Source organism: Gavialis gangeticus, unplaced genomic scaffold (genome assembly GCF_001723915.1).
Source record: "Gavialis gangeticus isolate Ggan-Ray unplaced genomic scaffold, GavGan_comp1, whole genome shotgun sequence".
NCBI lineage: Eukaryota > Metazoa > Chordata > Crocodylia > Gavialidae > Gavialis > Gavialis gangeticus.
Window position 1 is genome coordinate 12002215 of NW_017729032.1, and position 21024 is coordinate 12023238.

Here is a 21024-nt window from a genome sequence, read left to right on the forward strand (position 1 = left end):
CATGTAAAAAGTCCCAGGGTTAGGTAGTGGGGGGATCAAGTTCTGTAGTTTTTCTTGTAGTTCAGATGGAAATGCTTTGATGGTGGTTTTGAGTTTTAAGGTTAAAAGGAGAGTTGGATCTTCCTTTAGTTTTTTGTAGGTGGGGGTGGGGGGGCTAGAGAGGGGGAAGTTAATAGAAAGCAGTGTCCTAGGGAGAATTTATTCCATAATAGGGAAACTGCCTGTGCTAATATTGTTTGATTTTTTAAAAATGTAATTGCTATTAAAAGTAAAAAAAGGCTTACATTTTTTATTGCGGGTACCTAAAGTTAGATGCTTAAATACATATTTAGCTTTGATTTCCAAAGGTGCTGGCTACCTCTGGCTTGCATTAGGTCAATACAATCTGTTGGTGCTAAGCAATTCTGAAAAGTAGCCCACCCACAAATCCCAACCTAGGCACCCAGATTTTGATTTTTTGCATCAGTAATCTTTTCAATTGCTTTGTTGTATCTTTAGGAGAAATTGTTCAACTGCGATATACTTGGATGCAGCCATACCCTCCATCTCCATTCACATGAATGTGAATTCCCTTGTGCCAGCCTGACAGTGAACCCCTCAGAAAAGAAGGAGATTAAGATGGAGCTGAGAGTCAAATGCTTTCACAAGGTCTACATGAAAGAAGAATAGCGTTCAGGTACTTCAAGTGAGAACATACTGGAAGTTAATTCACTTACACCTTCTTAAAGCAGACAGTGTTGTTCCAGAAGCATTTCAGAGTAGCAAGGTTAGCTAATTGTATCTTCCACTGGGAGTCTCGTGTTAAATCATTCACAGAAAATACCTTGTGGTAAGGTTTAGTTTCATTTGCTGTGATTCTGTTCAAACACTACATGATACATTCATCCTGAATTTTTTTTTACTAGTTAATTTTTACATTAAAATTTTAGTTTCTTAAGAGCTCTTCATTTCTAGCTGCCTGTAGATCTCATTTGGCTTTTGGACCAGTTGTGTAAAAAATGCGACTGCATTGTTCTTAGTGTGTGTGTTATTTCAACGTGTTCTTCTACGCAAATTTTGGGCTTACAAGACATGCTGAATTGACCTGTGGAAGCTAAAAAGTATCTATATATTCATACTAGACCATACAAACTTCTGTACAGTACGCCGTGTTTTTGGCATTGACGTGAGAGAGGGCAGTTTTCACACCATGTCCATTCAATCTTTATGCACTCTACTGACAGCAGCACCAATTCATTAGTTATGAAGATGTCAACTTGTATTCCCAGGAAGATAATTAAATGACCAGTTTAGTTCATGTAGGCCACCTGGCAGTCTTTGGTCATTATTAACCAGAAAGAGCTTTTTGAACCACTCACAGTAGAGGAAGGGTTCAAATCCTTCTACCAGCTCCAGATAACAGATTAGGGTGCTTAAATCTTGGTAACCCAAGTGCTGAGATAACGTTCAAGGGAAAATATGGCAGCCTAGCACCTGGGGGTGCTATTTTAGGAACGAAAGTATTAAAACTTTGGTTACAATGTTTAGACAAATCTCTCACATGCTTGACAGAGCTAAGAAGAAAACCACCAAGCTAAGATAAACATCACAAGCCACAGGTCATAGCATACTGACAGGCATTAACAGGAGCAGGGAGGAGAGGCAGAAATGGGGAGAGGAAAGTTTGGGAGCCTGCTTGGAGGCTGCTGGAGCACCCCTACCTGCTTGCCAGAGCCAGTACAGGCTAGCTCCACCCTACCTCCAACCCAACAGGATTGGAGAAGGGGCTTTAACTCAGCATGCTCAGGACATTAGTTAGCTGGGCTGTACAAAATGGCTGTGTTTTGATTTGGTTTCAGATTAAGCCATTTCAGAGGACAGTGATTCGTTTCAGTGTTTTGGATCACTGTCCTGTTTTCATAGATTTCACAGACATTAGGGCTGGAAGGGACCTCGGAAGATCATCGAGTCCAGCCCCCCCCCTGAAGGGCAGGAAGTCAGCTAGGGTCAAAGGATCCCAGCAAGATATGCATCCAAATTTCTCTTCAAGGCGTTCAAACTAGGTGCTTAAACCACTTCCGATGACAGGCTGTTCCAGACCTCAGGGGCTCGGACAGTAAAGAAATTCTTCCTTATGTCCAACCAGAAACAGTCTTGCAGGAGTTTATAACTGTTCGACTTTGTCATCCCTTGGGGCACTCTGGTGAACAATCATTCCCCCAGATCCTGGTGAACACCGCTGATAAACTTGTAGGTGGCCACCAGATCACCCCTGAGCCTGCGCTTTTCCAGGCTGAAGAGTCCCATGGCTCTCAGCCTGTTGCCTTAAGGTCTATTTTCTTGACCTCTGATCATGCGCATGGCTCTTCTCTGGACTCTCTCAAGCTTTTCCACCTCCTTTTTGAATTCTGGAGCTCAAAACTGAACGCAGGGCCAGCTGACTTGAAGGTGTCCAGCCTCTCAAGGTATTCCTTCATGAGGTCAGCATTGATGGAGGGCGAGGAATCTCCCTCACCTGGGCCTCCCTGTCTCATAATGGGCAGGGGTGTCCCATGGGACTGATGAAAGACCGACATAAAGTACCCATTTAGTAGGTTCACTTTTTCCTGGGCATCGGTTGTCAGTTGTCCCATCTGGTTTAGCAGGGGTCCAATATTGCCCTTGCTTTTCCTCCGGCTCCCCACATATCTAAAAAAGGACTTTTTATTATCCTTGATACTTGTAGCTAGTTGGAGTTCAGTCACAGCCTTGGCTTTCCTGGTTTGCTCCCTGCAGGACCGGACCAGAGCGGAATACTCCTCCTTGGAGGTGGATCCCATCCTCCATCCTTTGTAGACCTTTCTTTTTAGCCGCAGGATGTCTGCTAGTTCCCTGGAGAGCCAAGGAGGCTCCTGTTCCCTTTCACTGCCTTTCCTCTGAGATGGAATAGCCTTAGCTTGTGCATTGAGGATCACTCCCTTGAGGAGCAACCACTCTTCCTGAACTCCCCTCCCCTTGGGGTCATGGTCCCTTAGGGTCTCACCGACAAGCCTCCTGACCTTGTCAAAGTCAGCTTTCCTGAAGTTGAGGATTTCTGTATTGCTGACTGACTTGTCAGCTTTATGGTGGATGGTGAATGTGATCAGCTCATGGTCGCAGTCACCCAGCTGCCCATCGATCATTAGGTTGCTGATTAGGTCGTCCCCGGTTGCCAGTACCAAGTCAAGCAGTGCTTTACCTCTCGTTGGCCCGTAGACTTCTTGTGTCTCATTTTGTTTCGGCAGAATGTCCTCTGAATCTGTTTTGAACGGGCTGCAAACTTCGCACAGCCCTACCCAACCAGGCAGGGCTTGGGGCCAGGGGCTGCAGGGCCCCAGTGGGTAGCAGGACAGGGCCGTGGGTGGCTCGTCCAGGGGAGGGGTAGGGCTGCTGCCCTCTATGCAGGCAAGGAGACCCCCAGGCAGATCTCCAATCCCTGTTACGCTGGGTCGTGGGGCAGGGAAGCAGTGCAGAGTGGCAAGCAAGCCTGCTGGGCCCTGCTGCACGACTTGGTTCCGCAGGGAGCAGAGACCTGTGTCAGGGGTCTCCTCACTGCTGCTGCCCACCTCATGCAGCCCCGCGTCACTGGGGCAGTGAGGGGTGGGCAGCAGTGGCAAGGAGACTCCTGGCACAGATCTCTGCCCCCTGCAGAGCCGAGTCGTATGGCAGGGCAGCAGAATACAGCTGTTTCCCTGCAAGACTAGCTCCTAAACTCCAAAATTTTCTGAAATATTTCCGATGCCTTGTTTCATTTTGAAGATGTTTCTGAGCCTTCCGTTTTGTTTCAAATTTGGTGTTTCAGGTGCTGAAGCAGCCCAAAACACCTCTAAAACAAAATAGCTGCTGAAGTTTCTCACAGCCCTATTAGTTAGTGAGGCACTGAAGAACAGGAGCATTGATGAAATGGGAGTCCAGGAAGGGTGGTCATTCGTAAAGAGAACAATCTTAGAGGTGCAGATGGAGACAATCCCATTGTGCAGGAAAGGGGGAAAAGGGGCCAAGAAACCCTCCTGTCTGAAAAGAGAAATCCAGGAAAGCCTAGGGGCAAAAAAAGAGGCACATAGGCTGTGGAAGCAGGGGGTAGCTACTAAGGCAGAGTACACCTACTTGGCCCACACTTGCAGGGTGGCAGACAGAAAGGCCAAAGCACAAATGGAACTTAGTCTGGCAGCAAAAATTAAAGACAACAAAAAGTCATTCAGGTATAAAGGGAGTAAAAAGCAGGTGCAGGGTAGCATAGGACCCCTACAGGATAAACTAGGGCAATTAGTGACAGATGGGTGGACAAGGCTGAGTTCTTCAATGAGCTTTTTGCTTCTGTATGCCTGAACATGGATCAGGACAAATCTCCCAATTGGATCATGGGTAGGCACAAAAAGGACACCAGCCCACCAACTGTTAGCACAGATTTAGTGAAGGGACACTTGGAAGGGCTGGATGTGTTTATGTCAGCAGGCCCGGATGATCTTCATCCAAGGGTGCTGAAGGAATTGGCCAGTGTCATAGCAGAGCCAGTGGCATGGCAGTTTGAGCACTCTTGGTGCTCAGGTCATGTCCCAGAGGACTGGAAAAGGGCCAGTGTAGTCCCTATTTTCAAGAAGGGGAGGAAGGAAGATCCAGGTAACTACAGAGCAGTTAGTCTCACCTCCATCCTCGGGAAAACGTTTGAAAGAATTATTAAGGATCACATTTGTGGGAGTTCAGCAGAAAAATCAATGCTGAAGGGCAACCAGCATGGATTTATAGCAGGTAGATCCTGCCTGACTAACCTTGTTTCTTTTAATGACCAGGTCACAGAATGTTTAGATGCAGGAATCAAGGTAGATGTCTTCTACTTGGATTTTAAGAAAACTTTTGATATGGTATCTCATCCTAGTTTCACAGATAAAGTGAGAGGCTGTGACATAGATGATTACAGTCAGGTGGGTGGCAAATTGGCTTAGGGGTCACACCCAGAGAGTGGTGGTGGATGGGTTGGTATTGACCTGGAAAGATGTGGGCAGTGGAGTCCCACAGGGCTCGGTCCAGAGGCAATGTGTAGGGGGTACACAGGGGTGAACATGCACCCCCTGAGAGCGCTGATGCCCCTGTCAGGCTGCACTCCCTGTTTAGGCGATGGGTAGGTGGGCAGGCAGGAGCACCAGAAGTGGTTTCAGGACTGCCAGAAGCAGCGTGGCTGCTCTTTTTGATGAGTGAGATTGGCCCCGGTCAGTGCGATTGGCCGCCAGGGGACACCCCCTCCCCCCCACCCCAGTCACAGCAATCGGCTGCCAGGGGACCCACTCCTCCCCCACATTCCCTGACTCAAGAGGCACCAGGTGCCCATGGCTTGGTCCTTGGATCTCAGAGTCATTGTTGACACCAAGATGAACATGAGTCATCAATGTGATGAAGCAATCAGTAAAGCTAACTGCACTTTATCATATATTAACAGGTGCATGACAAACAGGTCCAGGGAAGCAATACTTCCCCTCTATGCAACATTGGTCAGGCCACAGCTGGAGTACTGTGTCCAGTTTTGGGTGCCATACTTCAAGAGGGATCTGGACAACCTGAGAGGGTTCAGACGAGGGCCACTCATATGGTCAGGAGCCTGCATGCAAAGCCCTACAAAGAGAGATTGAGGGCCCTGGATATCTTCAGCTTCTGCAAGAGAAGGCTGAGAGGTGATCTTGTGGCTGCCTACAAATTCTTCAGGGGTAGGGAAGAAGAGGGGCAGCAAGGAATAGGAGATGCTCTGTTTACCAGGACACCCCTTAGAGTAACTAGGAACAATGGCCACAAACTGATGGAAAGCAATTTAGGTTAGACATCAGGAAGAACTTCTTTATGGTGAGGGTTGCTAGAATCTGGAATGGTAGTGAGGTGCCTGCTACTTGTGGAGTGATAAGTAAGGAATCCAGCTGTGGGTTGCCAGGGTAACCAGTGGGAGTCAGCTGACTGGGAGGGGCAGGGTCTGGCTCCCAAATAACCCCAGGCTGAGGCCAGGCAGGCAGTCTCCTGCTGGCAGCCAAGGGAGAAGGAGCTCTGCCAGAGCAAACAGCAAGGAGAAGCCTAACTGCACGAGCCGCTCCTGATTGCTGGTATGGGGTGGAGAATTCCCTGGTAGGAATTGAATGTGGTTTTAGCCAGATGGCTTAGATTTTATGTTGTAGCCCGGGGGCTTGTGGGGTTTTTTTTGTGTTCACTATTTAGACCGGGGGACCAGGTGAAGCTATTAGGGGTTGGAAGAGGCCTCATAGGGGCTCCATGGTAGCGTGGGGACCCTGGTGCCAGAGAGGGTGCAGCATTTGGGGGTGCACTGACCCCAGTTCTGAAAAGGGGAGCAAAGAATCGGAGGCCAGGCAAGGCTGAGGCTGCCTGAGCCCAGCAGGGGGTTCGAGACCCCGAGAGAGAGATTTGGGGCCAGGTACAGCTACGGCCACCTGAGCCCCAGGGCAGCGTGAGAAGCCCCAGAGAGGGGGCAGCGTGAGAAGCCCCAGAGCAAAGGGGGCAGTGATTGACGAGTGCCAGAGGGCCACAGTTGCGAGAGACAAGCCAAAATGCCTGTGTGGCACAAGTTACAAGAGACAAGCCAGAGCACTGGTGAGGCGCGGGTTGTGAGGCAAGCCAGGGCACCAGTGGGGTGCAGGTTGCGAGAGTGGAACAGACCCGAACAACGTCAGGTACATCCGCAAGGCTTGGGCTGCGGTGTAAGGGGAGGAAAGGAGCCACAGGTAGTGCCCCAGGCATCGGGGCAGAAAATGGGCAGCCTCCCGCTTAATTAACATCCTCTAATTAAGCAAGTAACAACAAGGCATGGCAGGAGAGAAGGTGGGCAGTTGGCCCATAACCAGTGTTGCAGGGTCACTAGTGGACGGACCATGAAGAGCCACATGTGTCACAAATCGGCTTCCAAGGGAGGTGGTGCTCTTCCCTACCCTGGGGGTCTTTAAGAGGAGGCTAGACATGCACCTGGCTGGGGTCATCTGACCCCAGCACTCTTTCCTCCCCAGAGCCGGGGGTCAGACCCAATGATCTGCTGAGGTCCTTTCCAACCCAAACATCTATGAATCTATGAATAATGGCACTTTATGTAAAGTGCCACATGTTAGAGCAAGGCTCTAATGTCTGGCTGTGCCCAAAAGTAACCTCTGAAATGTTTCCAAGTGAAACACACTTGGAAACATTTCAAAAACTAGTATTTTCAACCAGGAGGTAGACATACAATGCTCTGGAGCATTCTTGGCTGGAACATTTCAAAACAGTGTACCCTTCTCTAGCACCAGCCAGGAGGTATTCAAAGAAGCTACAGCAATCTGCAGATCCATTCCCCACTCCCCCAGGTAAACAGGGAATCGTTGCTGCCATGATCCCAATTCTCCAGTCCCAGTCCCAAATCCCTCAAATCTCTCCTCTTCCCCTTAGAGGGGAGGGGACTGGGACTGAAAGGCCCAGCTCTGACAGCTCTGGGGCTGTGCAGAAGGAACAAAAAGTGAAACACTCCCAAAGAACACCTCATTTAAAGAGTTAGCATTTTAGAGCAGTTTGGCAGCTTTTGAAACACTTCAAAGAGCATGTATGCTTGTAGACTAGTGATTACCAACCAGTTGGTCTCGACTGACTGGTCAATCATGAAGCCTCTGACACTCGATTTCAGTCTGTCAGATGCTCCACAATCAGGAGTGGCAGGCCACACGTGGCTGGGTTGAGCCACAGTCCCCGCCACACAAACTGAGCTAGGTGTGTGGGGTCAGAGCCCAGGCAGCTTGTCCAGGAGTCAGGGGGCCTGGGGGGGGCGTGTGGTAGATCCTGGGGTGCCAAAAAGTGAGCTTCACCACTGTTGTCGACCATTCAAAACAGTTCAGTTGTTACTTCCGTCCACACCCTAATGAAGTGTGAACTCAAAGTTTCATTAGGAAAGATAAACAGAAGAGGTGGAGTAGTAGTACTGTATTTCCCATTTTATAGGTGTGGACCTGAAGCACAGAGAGATTAAGTAGTATAACCAAAGTGACAGCAGATGTATAGGGCAGAGTCAGAACCCGCTCTAAGTTCCAGTACATTACCTAACCAAAAGGCCATTCTGCCTACTGTAAAACATTGCTTTCACCTCCTGAGCTATCTATTCAATATGATTCATTACGATCACTTCCAACTATTTATCTATTATTTGTGAGATAACATTAAACTATTCTTCTAGCATAGTACCTCATGGTTTCTCTGCAGACTTTCATGACATGTAGTAGAAGATTTTGTCTTCTCCCACTTCTCTGCTACTTGGTTTGCTTCTTCTATTTTTTGCTCGTAGCTTTTCTGGGAGTTTAGCAAAGTCACTTCATAAAACTCTTGAATATCTGTTAGTAAAAAGAAACAAGTAAGAGACTTCATTTGATATGCTGGATTTTGCAGTCCCTGATATTTATCTCTAACTAGTACATATTTATGCACTTTGGAGTCTACATTATAACGATAAGCACATATTATTATTTCTAGCAGCAGGCACGAATATGTAAACTAGTTTTCTAAAATGTCATGTAGGTTTCTGAGAAAATTTCCTGCTTTAAAGGATTTTGTTGGCTGTTTGAAGGAAACACATGAATAATAATTATAAGGAAAGACTGAAAAAATGCTCTGCGTGAAATTATACACAAATCCCAACCATTTATATAGAGCAAGATCTTGTACAAGAAAAAAAACAATTCAAATTATCTTGGAAAGAAAATGAGAAAACAGCTAAATATTAGGCATCTCAAAAGATGTTCAGCCCTAACACCTGCTTGAGTCCTTGCCGCTAGTGAATGAGAAATCTGTTAAGAAAGCTCAAAGGCCACTCTGGCTGGGCCAGTCACAAACTACCTCTAGTTAGTTAAATTAACCCTTTCGAAAGTTTATCTCCCTGTTCCTATGGCATGACATCCATCCATCTTAGATGGGAGACTCGGTTGGATTTTCAATGATGGAACAGCCCAGAGAGAAGGGAAACCACCCACTGCAGAACATAAGTGAAACCCCCTCCTCCGGCAAGAGGCTTCTACCTCTCATTGACCAGCCAAAGGGAGATGAGAACCGATCAACTCCTTATTTCTGATACCTGCAAGTCAGACTAACCTTCATCTAACATATCACACAATATCTTGGCACTAGCATAAGATGATGAAAAAAAAGGTGTCTCATACATTGTTCTTTTAAAAATAATAAAACAGCCATCAAGTGTGAGCATTAGTTTGGCAGGGATATTGCCATGTTAATAAAACACACTTACTGAATGACCTGAGCAGAGGGATTCACAGGAATCTATATATTATACAATGCTAAGAATTTTGAACTTTTACCATTAAACTTAACAACTATAGAGCAATAGCTACAATGGGAATCTGGAGGTTTTTTTATTCCAACACATGAATTTGCATAGCAAAGGTAGAAATGGTATATGTGGTTCTTTGCCGGATCAATTTATATTGTAACTCCAGGTAAGGCACATAAAACATAATATGTAACAAAATCTAGGTAATTTACCAGCTGGAATCAGCTAGTCTTTGGCCTGTGGCTGTTGCATGTGCTGCTATAGCTGTCAGAGTATTTATTGGGTTGACAGGAGTCAGTCAGACAAGAAGCAGGAGTACAGTACTTGCAATTGGACATTAAAGGTTGTTTTCTGTATGTGTGCCCTCAAAAACTAACTCCTACATATCTCATGTGGTACACATATGTAAAAAGATACAGATCTACAAATGTAAAAAGAGAAACACCTTCTAACAGTCTTTCTGTTCTAAGAAAACTCCAGGTTCCCTCTCTAGGATTATGACATCTGGTATGTAAAAAGAGCAGTTCAGCATACTTGCAGTTATAAAAGTTTCTGGAACACAGCAAATATACTACAGTATGTCACTTTATATTTCCATAAGCAAAAAATCACTCTCCCTGTAGAAAAAGACAATAGCTTCCCACTCAGTCAATGAGAGCACAAATTAGGTGCTGTAATTTGCAAAAGAAATTTGGTGTGACACCCAATCACCCAACTAATGGGGATGAGAAAATGGGTGGATAGTGGCAAGGGTATGAGTGTGTTGTAGCAGAAATGATTAGATGAAGAGAAGCATGAGCTAGAATAGCAAGAGGGTTGAGATAGTGGGGAGGCCATATTTAAAACCATCACAGCAGCATTGCTATTGCCATTTATGGTAACCAAAATCCAGCCTCCCTCTTGGATGTGACATAAAGGAAGGAAAACCAAGCAAAGCACTAGAATCTTATGCAAATTAAATCTGTATGAGGAAGTTGTCCAATTCCCAAAAAAGTAAGGAGATCATTATCATCTTCATCATCGGCAGTCCCACACAGTCAAGGATGACTGCCTTTCATGATTGTCTTATCTGTGGGTCTGAATATGGCTTACAAGGCCTATCCAGTATCAACTAACTCTATTGCAGCTTGGACACGTTTCCGTGTGGGATGGATGGCTCTGAGTTCTGGGTTTAGTCTGCAAGATGCTGTTTCTGCATCTCCCATTTATCCATCTCCTGTTGTTGTTGTAATGTTTCAAAGTCCTAAGATCCTTGCAGCAGACTTCCTTCATTTGGGGCAATCCTGGGCAACAGTCTCCCATGAGTTGATAATGATTTGCATTTTTTTTCAAATTGGCCTTGAGGACATCTTTGAAGCACTTTCTCTGTCCTCCTCTTGAGCATAAACCTTGACTGAGCTGAGAGAATAAAACTTGCTTCGGGAGTCTGAAGTTGGACACCTGGATAACCTGGCCAGCGTGGTGAAATTAATGTCAGGTGATCATCATCTCAATGCTTGCGATGTTTGCTTGCAAGAGGATGCTAATGTTGGTGCATCTATCTTCCCACTGGATTCGAAGGATCTTCCACAGCTAGTATTTATGGTTCTCCTTCAGTGACTTGAGGTGTCTCCTATATATTGTCCGTGTCTCAACTCCATGTAGTAAGGTAAACAGGAACCAAAAATACTCTCTTCGTTTGGCACCTGAGCAGTTGTTCTACCTAATCCCTCACTTACAAACACTTCGTCAGGAGAGATCTATGATCTTTATGCATTTTTCAGAAGTGTTTGATGCCACAGATTTTATTCATCCAAGTTCAGTGCAATGCATTCATTTAGTTGTTAATTTAGGGGTTATTTGCAATCCTTAATAATCGTATTTTTACCTGTTGCTCAGTTAGGTTGTCTTGAATTGTCTCTCGAATTTAAGAGATCAAGATACATTGCCACAAGGAATCTCTTATATTTTAAGATGAAATAATCAGAGAGAGAAAAATTGGGTACTTTATTTGGGATACTTCCTCCTTGAGGATGTGGAAAGCCAAATTTTCTCTGTCAGATTAATTCCTTAATGTTGTCTGACAGGCCCAAGTGCTGGAAAAATGTATCAGTATAATTTTACAAATATATACAGACACATATAAGGTACCAAGTCCTTTATTAAATGATGCTGTCACTAATCTGGTCAAAACATGCAACTTCTATTCTCAGTGACCGTCTACCATGGTTCACTACTTCTCACCCTAACGACTTATAAGAAGACGCATAAGGGGACCAGTTAGCCTCTAAGTCAAGGATGTCTATGTGGCTCAGAGCTGAACACCCTGTGGGCTACACCAGTGGGGGAAGCACACCTATGGGCTGCACCAGGGTGAGACACGGGCCCTCTGGGCCACTTGCTGTATGAGAACTCCTCCACCCCTGACTGCACTGTGTGCTTGTGCACCCACACCTCTGCACCACATGCCTGCCCACCCCTACTCCCACCACTGCACTAAAAACCCATGCTGCTGATGACTCACCCTCAGCTACTTAGGTTGGACCATATTGCTCTGCCACACACACTGGGGCAGGGGCAGTCAGCAAAAGCCAAAGAAGGGAGGGGGTGGGCACAGAATCCAGCAGCTGCTGCAGCTGAAGCAATCGGATGAGTGACAGCATGTTGTGTTGGTGTAAGTCCATGGACTCTCCTTGTTTTACATCAGTGTAAGATTGAGCAGAATCTGCCTTTTTTTAAAGGGATCAACAACAACAAAAAAAGACTTGGAGTTCTTTATATGGCCCCTTATGCATATTCATTATGATACAGTATGTAACTGTATGTAGTATCTACATATGCTACAGCATCTAATCATATGCTATACATTTATGTAGGATCCCTGCCTCGCTCAAAGTGCAGATTGCCAGTGTGCCAGTGAATATTTTGTTTTCTCCTCATCACTTAGGCTAGGGACTGACATTACACAAACCAGTTTAAGTGATCAGAAACTGGTTTAAACCTGTAACAGAACTGATGTTCAGTGCACATAAACCAGTTTGAAAATGGCTGAAACTGGTTTGAGATAAACCTGGCTGAATGTAGTATCAGACTTAACTGATTTGGGTCAAACCGGTTTATGCAATGTCTGTCCCAGACCCCTTCCAGGTTAAAGTTAAACCAGAGTCTCCCAGCATCCCAGATACTTTGCAACTCTGGGTGGGGCACTGCTGTCTGCTCCAGCCCAGTAGGGCTGGCCCGCCCCTCTGCTCCCTGGCTGTAGCTATGGCAGAGACTGCAGGTACAGCATCATCTGCCTGGCTTCCTCCTGCTCTACCCCCCACTCTCTGCTCAAGCAGGGATTCCCCCCTCCCCTCTGCCTTACACAGATGCACACTACTAGCTAGCATACCACATGCTGGCTAGTGTCTGTGTTGTGGGAGACAGAACAAAGGCAGACAGGACAATGCTGGCTTAGGGCTTTTTGGAGCTAATCAACAGGTAGCTGGTAATGTCCCTCCATTCCTTCCTTGGAAAAAAGTTGTTTAAGAAGAGCTTGAAATAATGAGAGGGGCTTTTGTTTTGTTTGACAGGCTGATAAATGCTAAAAAGTCCCTGTATAATTCCCTGCTGTGTAACTAAATGCTCTGTTATCAACAGTGGAGGTTGGGGCGGGGGAACCCCTCCCTAATCAGAGCATCCTGCCAGGGCTTGGCCATGCCTCTCCCTCAGCTCAGCACTATGGAAGGGAAAGGAGGGCTACTCTAGCACCCCCACCTTCCCCAGCTTCTAGCCTAAGCCATCGCAGGCATGTCCCTGCGTTTTTTCAGTCCAGAGGTATTGTCTGTGCAGTTACAAACTGGTTCAGCCTAGCCAGATTAGACTAACCTGCAAAGATTAAATCAACTCAGGCTCTGGCTTTTTGAATGTCTGTCCCTGGCCTTAGTGTATGAGCTAGTTAAGCTCTGCTATGAAGACAGAATTACTAATGTTTTCTGTGATGCAGTCACTATTGCATGTGAGAGCTACACAAACATTAATTCATCTTTGCAATGGCCCTGTGAGGTGAAGTAGTGCTTTTTTCCCAGTTTATATATTGAGAACTGAGGAACAGAGAAGTGAAGATCAAAAGTAACTACTAATTCTGTGTACCAGTTTGACAGCAGGGATAGATGTAACATTTACAACACTCTAAAGCACTATAAACATTGAGTGGACAGATGATGAACAGCATTATAGCACTACAAATCAGCCCAAACAATATCAAAAATGACCCTGGATGAAAGATAACTTTGAAGTGCTTCACAGTGATGCTTTAGCTGGGAGGCAGTTGTACATCTGTACACTACTGAAACATTTCAGTAAAAATTAGATCTTTAAGTACTTCATATGCAGGGCCAGACTAGCCCTTTAGTGGGCCCTACACAAACAAATTGATGGGCCGCTACTTTTTTTCAATCAATAATTATAATATGTAAAATAAGCACAACTAGGCCCCTTCTTCACTTAGGGCCCTAGGCATGTGCCTAGTTTGCCTATGTGTTAAACCGGCCCTGTTCATAGGTATGTCTGTCTATACCCTGAGTTACCCAAGAACTTTGCTTTATATAATGAGTACGTCAGTACTGTATAACATGCTAAAGTTGTGTGTTCAAAGTACAGCTCTGTTTGACCTGCCTTGTAGCTCTGAGTTCTAAGCACTGCTGCAAATCAGCATCCCAGTTCTCTAGTTGGGCACTTTCTCAGAAAATGAGACAGTTAGTGGTCACCTTTCCAGAACTGGTTCAAGTGGACTGGACAGCATCACACAGAAATACTATGGCAGTAAGGGCATAAGCCACATCCTTGAGGTGATATTCAACTGTCTTATCCATGAGATTCCCTTTTTCCCTTCATGCACCCATCTGCCTGATTCACTGCAAACTTTCCAACTTCCGCAACGAATGAGATATGGAATCTATGAACAAATCCTCTTTATGCCACAACTCTGCTATATCCCCAAAGCAGTTCCATCCCCTTCACTGACTGAGGCAGGGGTCATGGGGAGAATCACAGTATGATATGATAAGTTTGCACAAGCCTCCCTCATCTTTAATCTTTGACTGCTGGACTTTCCAGCCATAACGATGTTCTTTTAACACAGCTTGGGTGTGTGTAATTGATAGAAAAATCACAATATTAATTCATTATAAGAAACTATGACTGCTCTGCCAGCAGAAAGGTTAAATGAATTATGAGCGTAAGAAAATTCCAATGACAAAATTTATAGTTGACTAATCTGCATTCAAACATTCCTTCTGTGACCACAGGAGCCTTCACTGACATGCTAATGAGAGAGAGAGAAAAGAAGATGATTCAATACAGTGACTGCCGCTTTCAGTTCTAGTCGCCTCAGCCCCAGAAAGAGCGATAAATTGAAGGGAAAATGATTAAAGGTCAGAGAATACCAACTTCAGAGGAGCAGAATAATAATAATCATATGCACTTCTATGGTTCTATTCAGACAAGGTTTTCAAAGTCTGTTACAAATATTAAGAACGAGTCTAAGTAATTTGTGCACAAGACCTCAGAAGCTGCCAGGCCAAGAGAGATCAGTGGCAGAGGATAGCAAATGAGTGTGCAAGAGAGTCTCAAATCCATCTGCAACAACTAGGCTCAAAGAATTTGGGATGGATTCAGGAATGGCCAGTGCATTGAGGCCTGTGTAGATCTACTAGGTAGGAATGACTGATAGGGTGCATCCAGATGAGCACACATGTGAGGTTTGTGGTGCTACAGACCCATCTGTGGCATCACAAACCACATGCACTCCAAATGCCCAGGTTCACCGCACAGCTAACTAGCAATGCAGTGGTTTTTATTTGACACCAGGAGACCCTGGTGTCAAAAAAACCTGTGGCAGAAAAAAGCAGGGTGGCACATGTGGTAGCAGCGTGTGCTGCCTTAAACTGGATCCTGGCTAGCCAGAGTCACACTCCGGCTGCCGGCCAGGCTCCCTGCTGCTGGATCGCTACCACTGGAGCCCTGGGACACCCCCACAAGTAAGGCTGCCAGGGCCAGCCCAAGTGCTGGCCCCAGCCTCCCCTACCCCACCTGGGGCAACTCTCCAAGAGCCAGAGCATGAATGTGCTGCTATTTGTCCCTGGGAAAATGCACATATGTGCTTATCTGGACACACCCATAGAAGCAGGTTAAAGGGACCGTGGCTACTGCAGAAACTCTCTACTGCACAAGCAGGTATGGAGTGGCTCCACTAGTATTTTATGGACTGGGAAGGAACCATCCTATCTGCCACCATTTATCCCCCTTAAGGAATGTGGGAACATTCATCATTCCAGTATTGAGAAGGGGCTGAGATTTGCTCCTAATACCTCTTTACTATCATACAGAACCCTACACCATACCAGCTGATTTCCAGACTCTTTTTAATATGTGGAAGAAGTGTTAAGTTTTTATTCAAGTCATCGGCACTGCCTCCCAATGATCCATATGCTTGTATACATTTGTTCTCCAGCTTGTTACACAACTAAGCAAGCCTTTTCATGCAAAATACAATATTACTACTAAAACTTTCCAAATAAGATACAGATGTTTTTGGGTCCCATTTTCCCTATATTTACCCCTTTTTAAGTCTTCCACTTCAGCTAAATTCATCCCAGTTTAACTGTAAATCAGGAATAGAATCAGGACCACATGCCTAAGAAAGCATGGCGTAGAGAGAAAAGTTCCAGTTATAGCTGTCTTGCATTTACAAAGCTGGGGGAGGAAGAGGAAAGATTGAACTGTGAAAACAAACAAATTGATGCCAGTCTTCCCAGTACTATCTATATTCTATGTAACAAGAGTAACTAAGTTTAAAAGGCTGACCTTGTACATTGATGAGTTTGAATTTATGGTGTATGTTTCAGCAAAAACTTCTTCCCTTCTAACTTGCTATACATGTCACCATGTGATGCAGAGACTCACACTTATCAGCTCTTATCCAACCTCCATTCAAGTCAAACAGATTCCCACCAATTTCAACAGGCTTTGGATCAGGCCCATAAGGAAGCAGATAGCACAGGCAGCAGTTGTAGCCTAGAGCAGGGTTTTTCAACCTTTTTGAGTCAGTGTACCCTGGCGGCTAGGGAAGAAGCCTGGAATCCCTCGGTGGCCAGACAAGTGTGGGAGGGGTGTCCCCAGCTGCCAGTCGACAAGTGGGGGAGAGGGGAGTGGGGCGTTCTCCCTGGTTGAAAACCCCTGGCCTAGAGTGTTTTTTTTCCATCTGTGCCTAGCAAAATGAAAGCATTTCCTGTGGATATGTACCTGACTACTCTTCTGGCTTACCCACATCTTACCCATTGTTGCCTAGCAAAGCAATTTTGGACAGCCTACTTGACTATAACTAGGATCATAGGAAAGTAGAGCTAAAAGGGACCTCACAAGGTCACGGTCTCAAGTTGCAGCAAGGAAAGTTTAGGTCAGATATTAAGAAAATCTCTCACAAGGAGGGTGGTTAAGCACAGGAGCAGACTTCCCAGAGAGTTGTGGGGTCTCCATCCTTGGAGGTTTTTAAGATCCAGCTAGACAGAGCCTTGGCTGCGATGATCTAGTTGGGGATGGTCCTGCTTTGAGCAGGGGGTTGGACTAGATGACCTCCTGTAACAGGGAGCCAATGGCTCCTGTTACTAAAGTGGGGGGAAACACAGCAGCTAGCCTGAGGTATAGACACAGAGGTAGCTGATGCAAGGGAATCATGCAGCAGACCTGAAGTGCAGTGTGGGATAAAGAGCCATTTGACTCTGATAGGGCAGCATTCAGGGGAATATGAACTGAACACCTAGGGGGAAAAGGAGGAGAACTGGGGATGTGCAGGGAGCCGAGCTCTTTGCACAGACCGGCTGTGCACAAACCCTCTTGCAGGCAAGGAAGCGCTCCGAAAGCAGAGAGGTGAGAGCCCCAGGAGATGAAGGCTGTTCTAATGTTTGCTTAGCCAGAGTGGGGGAGGATTTCCTTCAAGTGGTAGCTTGCCCTTTTTCTTTCACTACCAATGTTTGTTTACCCAGAGTAGAGGAGGTTTTTGTTAAAGTAACAGCTTGGCTCTCACCAGCTGTGGCTGAAAGGGGAGAAGAGGAGGCCACAGGCAGAAGCCAAGAGAGTCAGAAGCCTGAAATTGGAAGGGCAGTAGAGACAGCCTGAGACTGTAAGGTCTATAACCGGGGCCCAGGTGAGAGATGGGCCAGGGCAAGAGACAGGGCTGGCACCCGAGAGCTGAAGTCCAGTACCGTGCGCCTAGGCAAAAGGGAGGCCCAGCCAGAGAATAGGGGGCCAAAGTCAAGAAGGCCAAAGCCTCTAATAAAGACTTAGAGGCCTAAGTGGGACAAGCCTTGCACTGGGGCAAACCACCCCACTATAGTTATAATCAGTAACATCTGCAAGGCATGAGCATGGCTGTAGGGCAGGCAGTGACCAAGTACACGGCCCTTAAAGCACCTAGTGTCCTGAGGCACCGACAGGTACAAAGGGCCATGACAGTTCAGCCACAGGCAGCTCAGCAGTAGACCGGACTCCCTCTGGACCTCAGGACAGCCTCCCAACCTTTCTCTTCTGAACAACATCAAGGTGTGGCAGGAAAACAAGAGGAAAGGGCACCCCAGGGGATCAGAAGAGGCAGGAGATGTGTGTCCCCCAAGGGTGCTATAGCACCCCGGGACACAGACCTGTCATGCCTCCTGAGGTCCCTTCCAACCCTAATTTTCTATTATTCTGTGACACAAGAGCAGTGAAAAAGTAAGAGTAAAACAATCAGCCTACATTCAGAAACAGTAGCATAACAGTGGCCACTGCTGCCAATCTGACACCTACTGCCATCCCTGCCTCCCAGGGCACAAACACCTCTGGTCAGAACTCACCTGATCAGCCCTGTCAGAAACCTCCAGATCATGAGCAGTTGTCCAAAAAAGCTTGAGGAAGCAAATATTCAGCAGTAACCCAAGGACTGATGAGCAGAGCCAAATAAAAATCACAAGCAAAGAAAAAGAACAAGAACTACAAGTGCAAGTCCTCTTCCACAGTAATGAAATCTATGCTAAAAATAATAGTCTAGAAGCCATACCTCAGAAAAACAAAGCCCTCTTTTATGCATATCTAGTCACAATACTAAATGGACTACCCTAGCTTCCCCTACAGTTCCTAATCTTTTACTATTATGACACATTAGTTTGTGTGTACATGTATAATATATAATACTCTTGGGGTGACAATTTTCTAAGGAACTGAACATGCAGGCAATTCTGCTCATTTTGTTTCTGAATATAAAATCTTGACAGAACCTTTAAATTGCTGGAAAGCAGAGTAATGAATACTTGTATTTGCTACCCACTGGGAATTATGCAGATGTGAAATTTTACCAATACAAAGTATGTACACACACACACTCATTTGGCACGCACCTTATTGGACCCAGTTCATCCGCACACTTTGGGTGCTTTGTACAAAGCCAGTGTTAGCTGTAACCTCAATGTAAATGTTACAGCTCTTTTCCATTGCAGCATTAAACAGCCACAGCATACCACTAAATAAGCCCTACTGTTTATCCATTAGAAAAGATACGTAAACAGAAAGTGAAGCTTATACTGGTCAGTACTCACAAAAAAAAGCTTGAAACTTGCTAAGTATATGTGCATTAGAATACACTTTTCATAGGATGATAAATATTCCTTGAGAGAGAATACTAAGGCGTGGTAATTTTTTTATATCAACTTAGAGATATATAAGCAGCTTCTTCCAATACTGTGTATTGATCTGTGTGCGCTAGACAGAGAAAAATGTTACTTATGACAAACAAATAAGGTCCGACTGCAAGATTGTCTTATTCACTGTATAGGTTAGAAAACTTAATTGAGGGCCACTGATGTGAACTGAATTTCCCTCGACTTCAACGTAGCTTGATGGTTCTACTGTTTCATGCAGCAGTCTGTAATTCTCATTGCATGTTTCTTTTCTCCTGAAGTGTCTCATGCAGATCCCCCGCGGTGGATTACAGAAGCTGGGAACAGCACTTTCCTCTGACTGATTCTGACATGATTCAAACAAAAGAACTGAAGTTAGATGTCTTTATACTCCCCAGTTACATTATTGCTTTCTTGTGCAATTCTGACTGCTCAAAATGCAACAAATATATTTTCCTTAAATAGCTCTAATGGATTCATAGAGCTGGTAACACTGTATTGTACTACTCAGACAAGAGTCCAGGAATCAAAAGCATTTTTCATAGGTGAGACAGCAGTCATAGCAAAACTTTCCTTGAATGAAATTTGAGGTTGTATTATTTACTTTTTTATTCCAGAAGGTAACCAGCTGTAAACTCAATTTCCTACGACATATCAGGAGGAATAGTGCTGCACACTGAACCAAAAAATTGAAGGTGCATCATTGCTAAATGCTTCATAAACAGAATCAAGTCCCTGTTATGCGTTTTGCTATTGTAGCTGTGCACCAGTGGGTTGGGGAAGGGTTTGCTAAGAGGAAATGTAGTATATTTAAAAATGAATGCATCCTTGGAGCATCTCAGGCTATGGAAATGTGTGGGAATGCAAAAACAACTCATCCCGGGTGCTATCTATTCCATCTCTGCCCTAGGTCATCTACAATGTGTTCTTTCCCTATAGCACCCAGCCTACTCCCTTTTACAGAAGTGAATACAAATAAAAGAACAACGGAAGTTTTTCACAGCATAATGTCTCTTTGTCATGCTTACAACATTATTTTTTATCTTTAAAAAAGTGCTGGTATCCCAACTCCCCTGCTCCTCACACAACCCTGATCTCAACCACTCTCCAGGCCCTTCCCTTTTAGGCACCTCCCTTCCCCAAGAGTCAAGGCCTTGCCTTTACCCCTGAGCATCACTTTTTACCCTGTATGAACTACCTAGTACCATTCCCAGGGATCTCTCTTGGTCACAGCCACCCACTGGTTCAGGAGCCTGGTTTCTAGACAATGGAGCGGGGCCATGTAAGAGGTTCCCCCCTCGTTGTACACCTCTTCAGTGCAGCACTGAGAAACTAGAGGGGTGGAGATGCCGCTTTGACTGGTTTGCCCTTCGACTGGCTCTCTGCTGCACCTCCTGCCAATTGTTTTGCTTCCCTGCACACGGCAAGACAAGGAACTGAGATGCTGCAGGCGACAAGATGCTTGTGAGCAGTGGCTCCTGATGGTGTCTGACTAAAACTGCAGCCCAGAGCTGTCAAATCAGGGTAACAGCACCAGCTAGCGGCCATAAGGAAGAGCTTCATGCACACATCATCTATGCCAGAAATATCTCCAAGGGGATACGAGTAAGCCATCAAGAATATCACAGAAATGCTGCAGCACCAGGAAAGCATGGTAAAGTTATTTTATTGCTGCCTTCAGACTGCATCTACAGCGACTTTGCTAGTCACACCGGCAAGCAGATTCAGCCTGATTCACATTATGTTTTCCATTTGTCCGTCATCTCTGCTTTCCATAGGTAAACCATTTATTTTCACTAGAGGTAACACCACAAAAGAACAAAAGTAAAAGTTCTCGTGGCAGAGGAAAAGTGCAGAGCATGTGTTTGTCGCCCTTAACCTCATGCAGGCACTCTCAGACCACAGACGGGTTCCCAATCTCCGCGCAAAGGGAGCACGTAGAAAGCTCAGATGATGTTGCAGACAGTCATCTCAAGGTCATAAACTACGGCCACCACAATCCCAACCCACAAGGCAACTCTCAGCTTGACAGGCTCTTGGGAGTCTCCTGAGGACCCTGAGCAATGAACATCA

The 21024-nt window shown here is 45.6% G+C and overlaps 1 protein-coding gene across 1 annotated transcript in view; it reads right to left on the minus strand.

Moving 5' to 3' along the window:
- DLG2 (discs large MAGUK scaffold protein 2) overlaps positions 1–21024 on the minus strand; it is a 2095445-nt gene that overhangs the window by 1795623 nt on the left and 278798 nt on the right. Inside the window, exon 3 of the mRNA XM_019524161.1 lies at positions 8188–8333. Coding sequence (XP_019379706.1) covers positions 8188–8333 — 146 coding nt within the window. The remainder of the gene's footprint in view (positions 1–8187; positions 8334–21024) is intronic.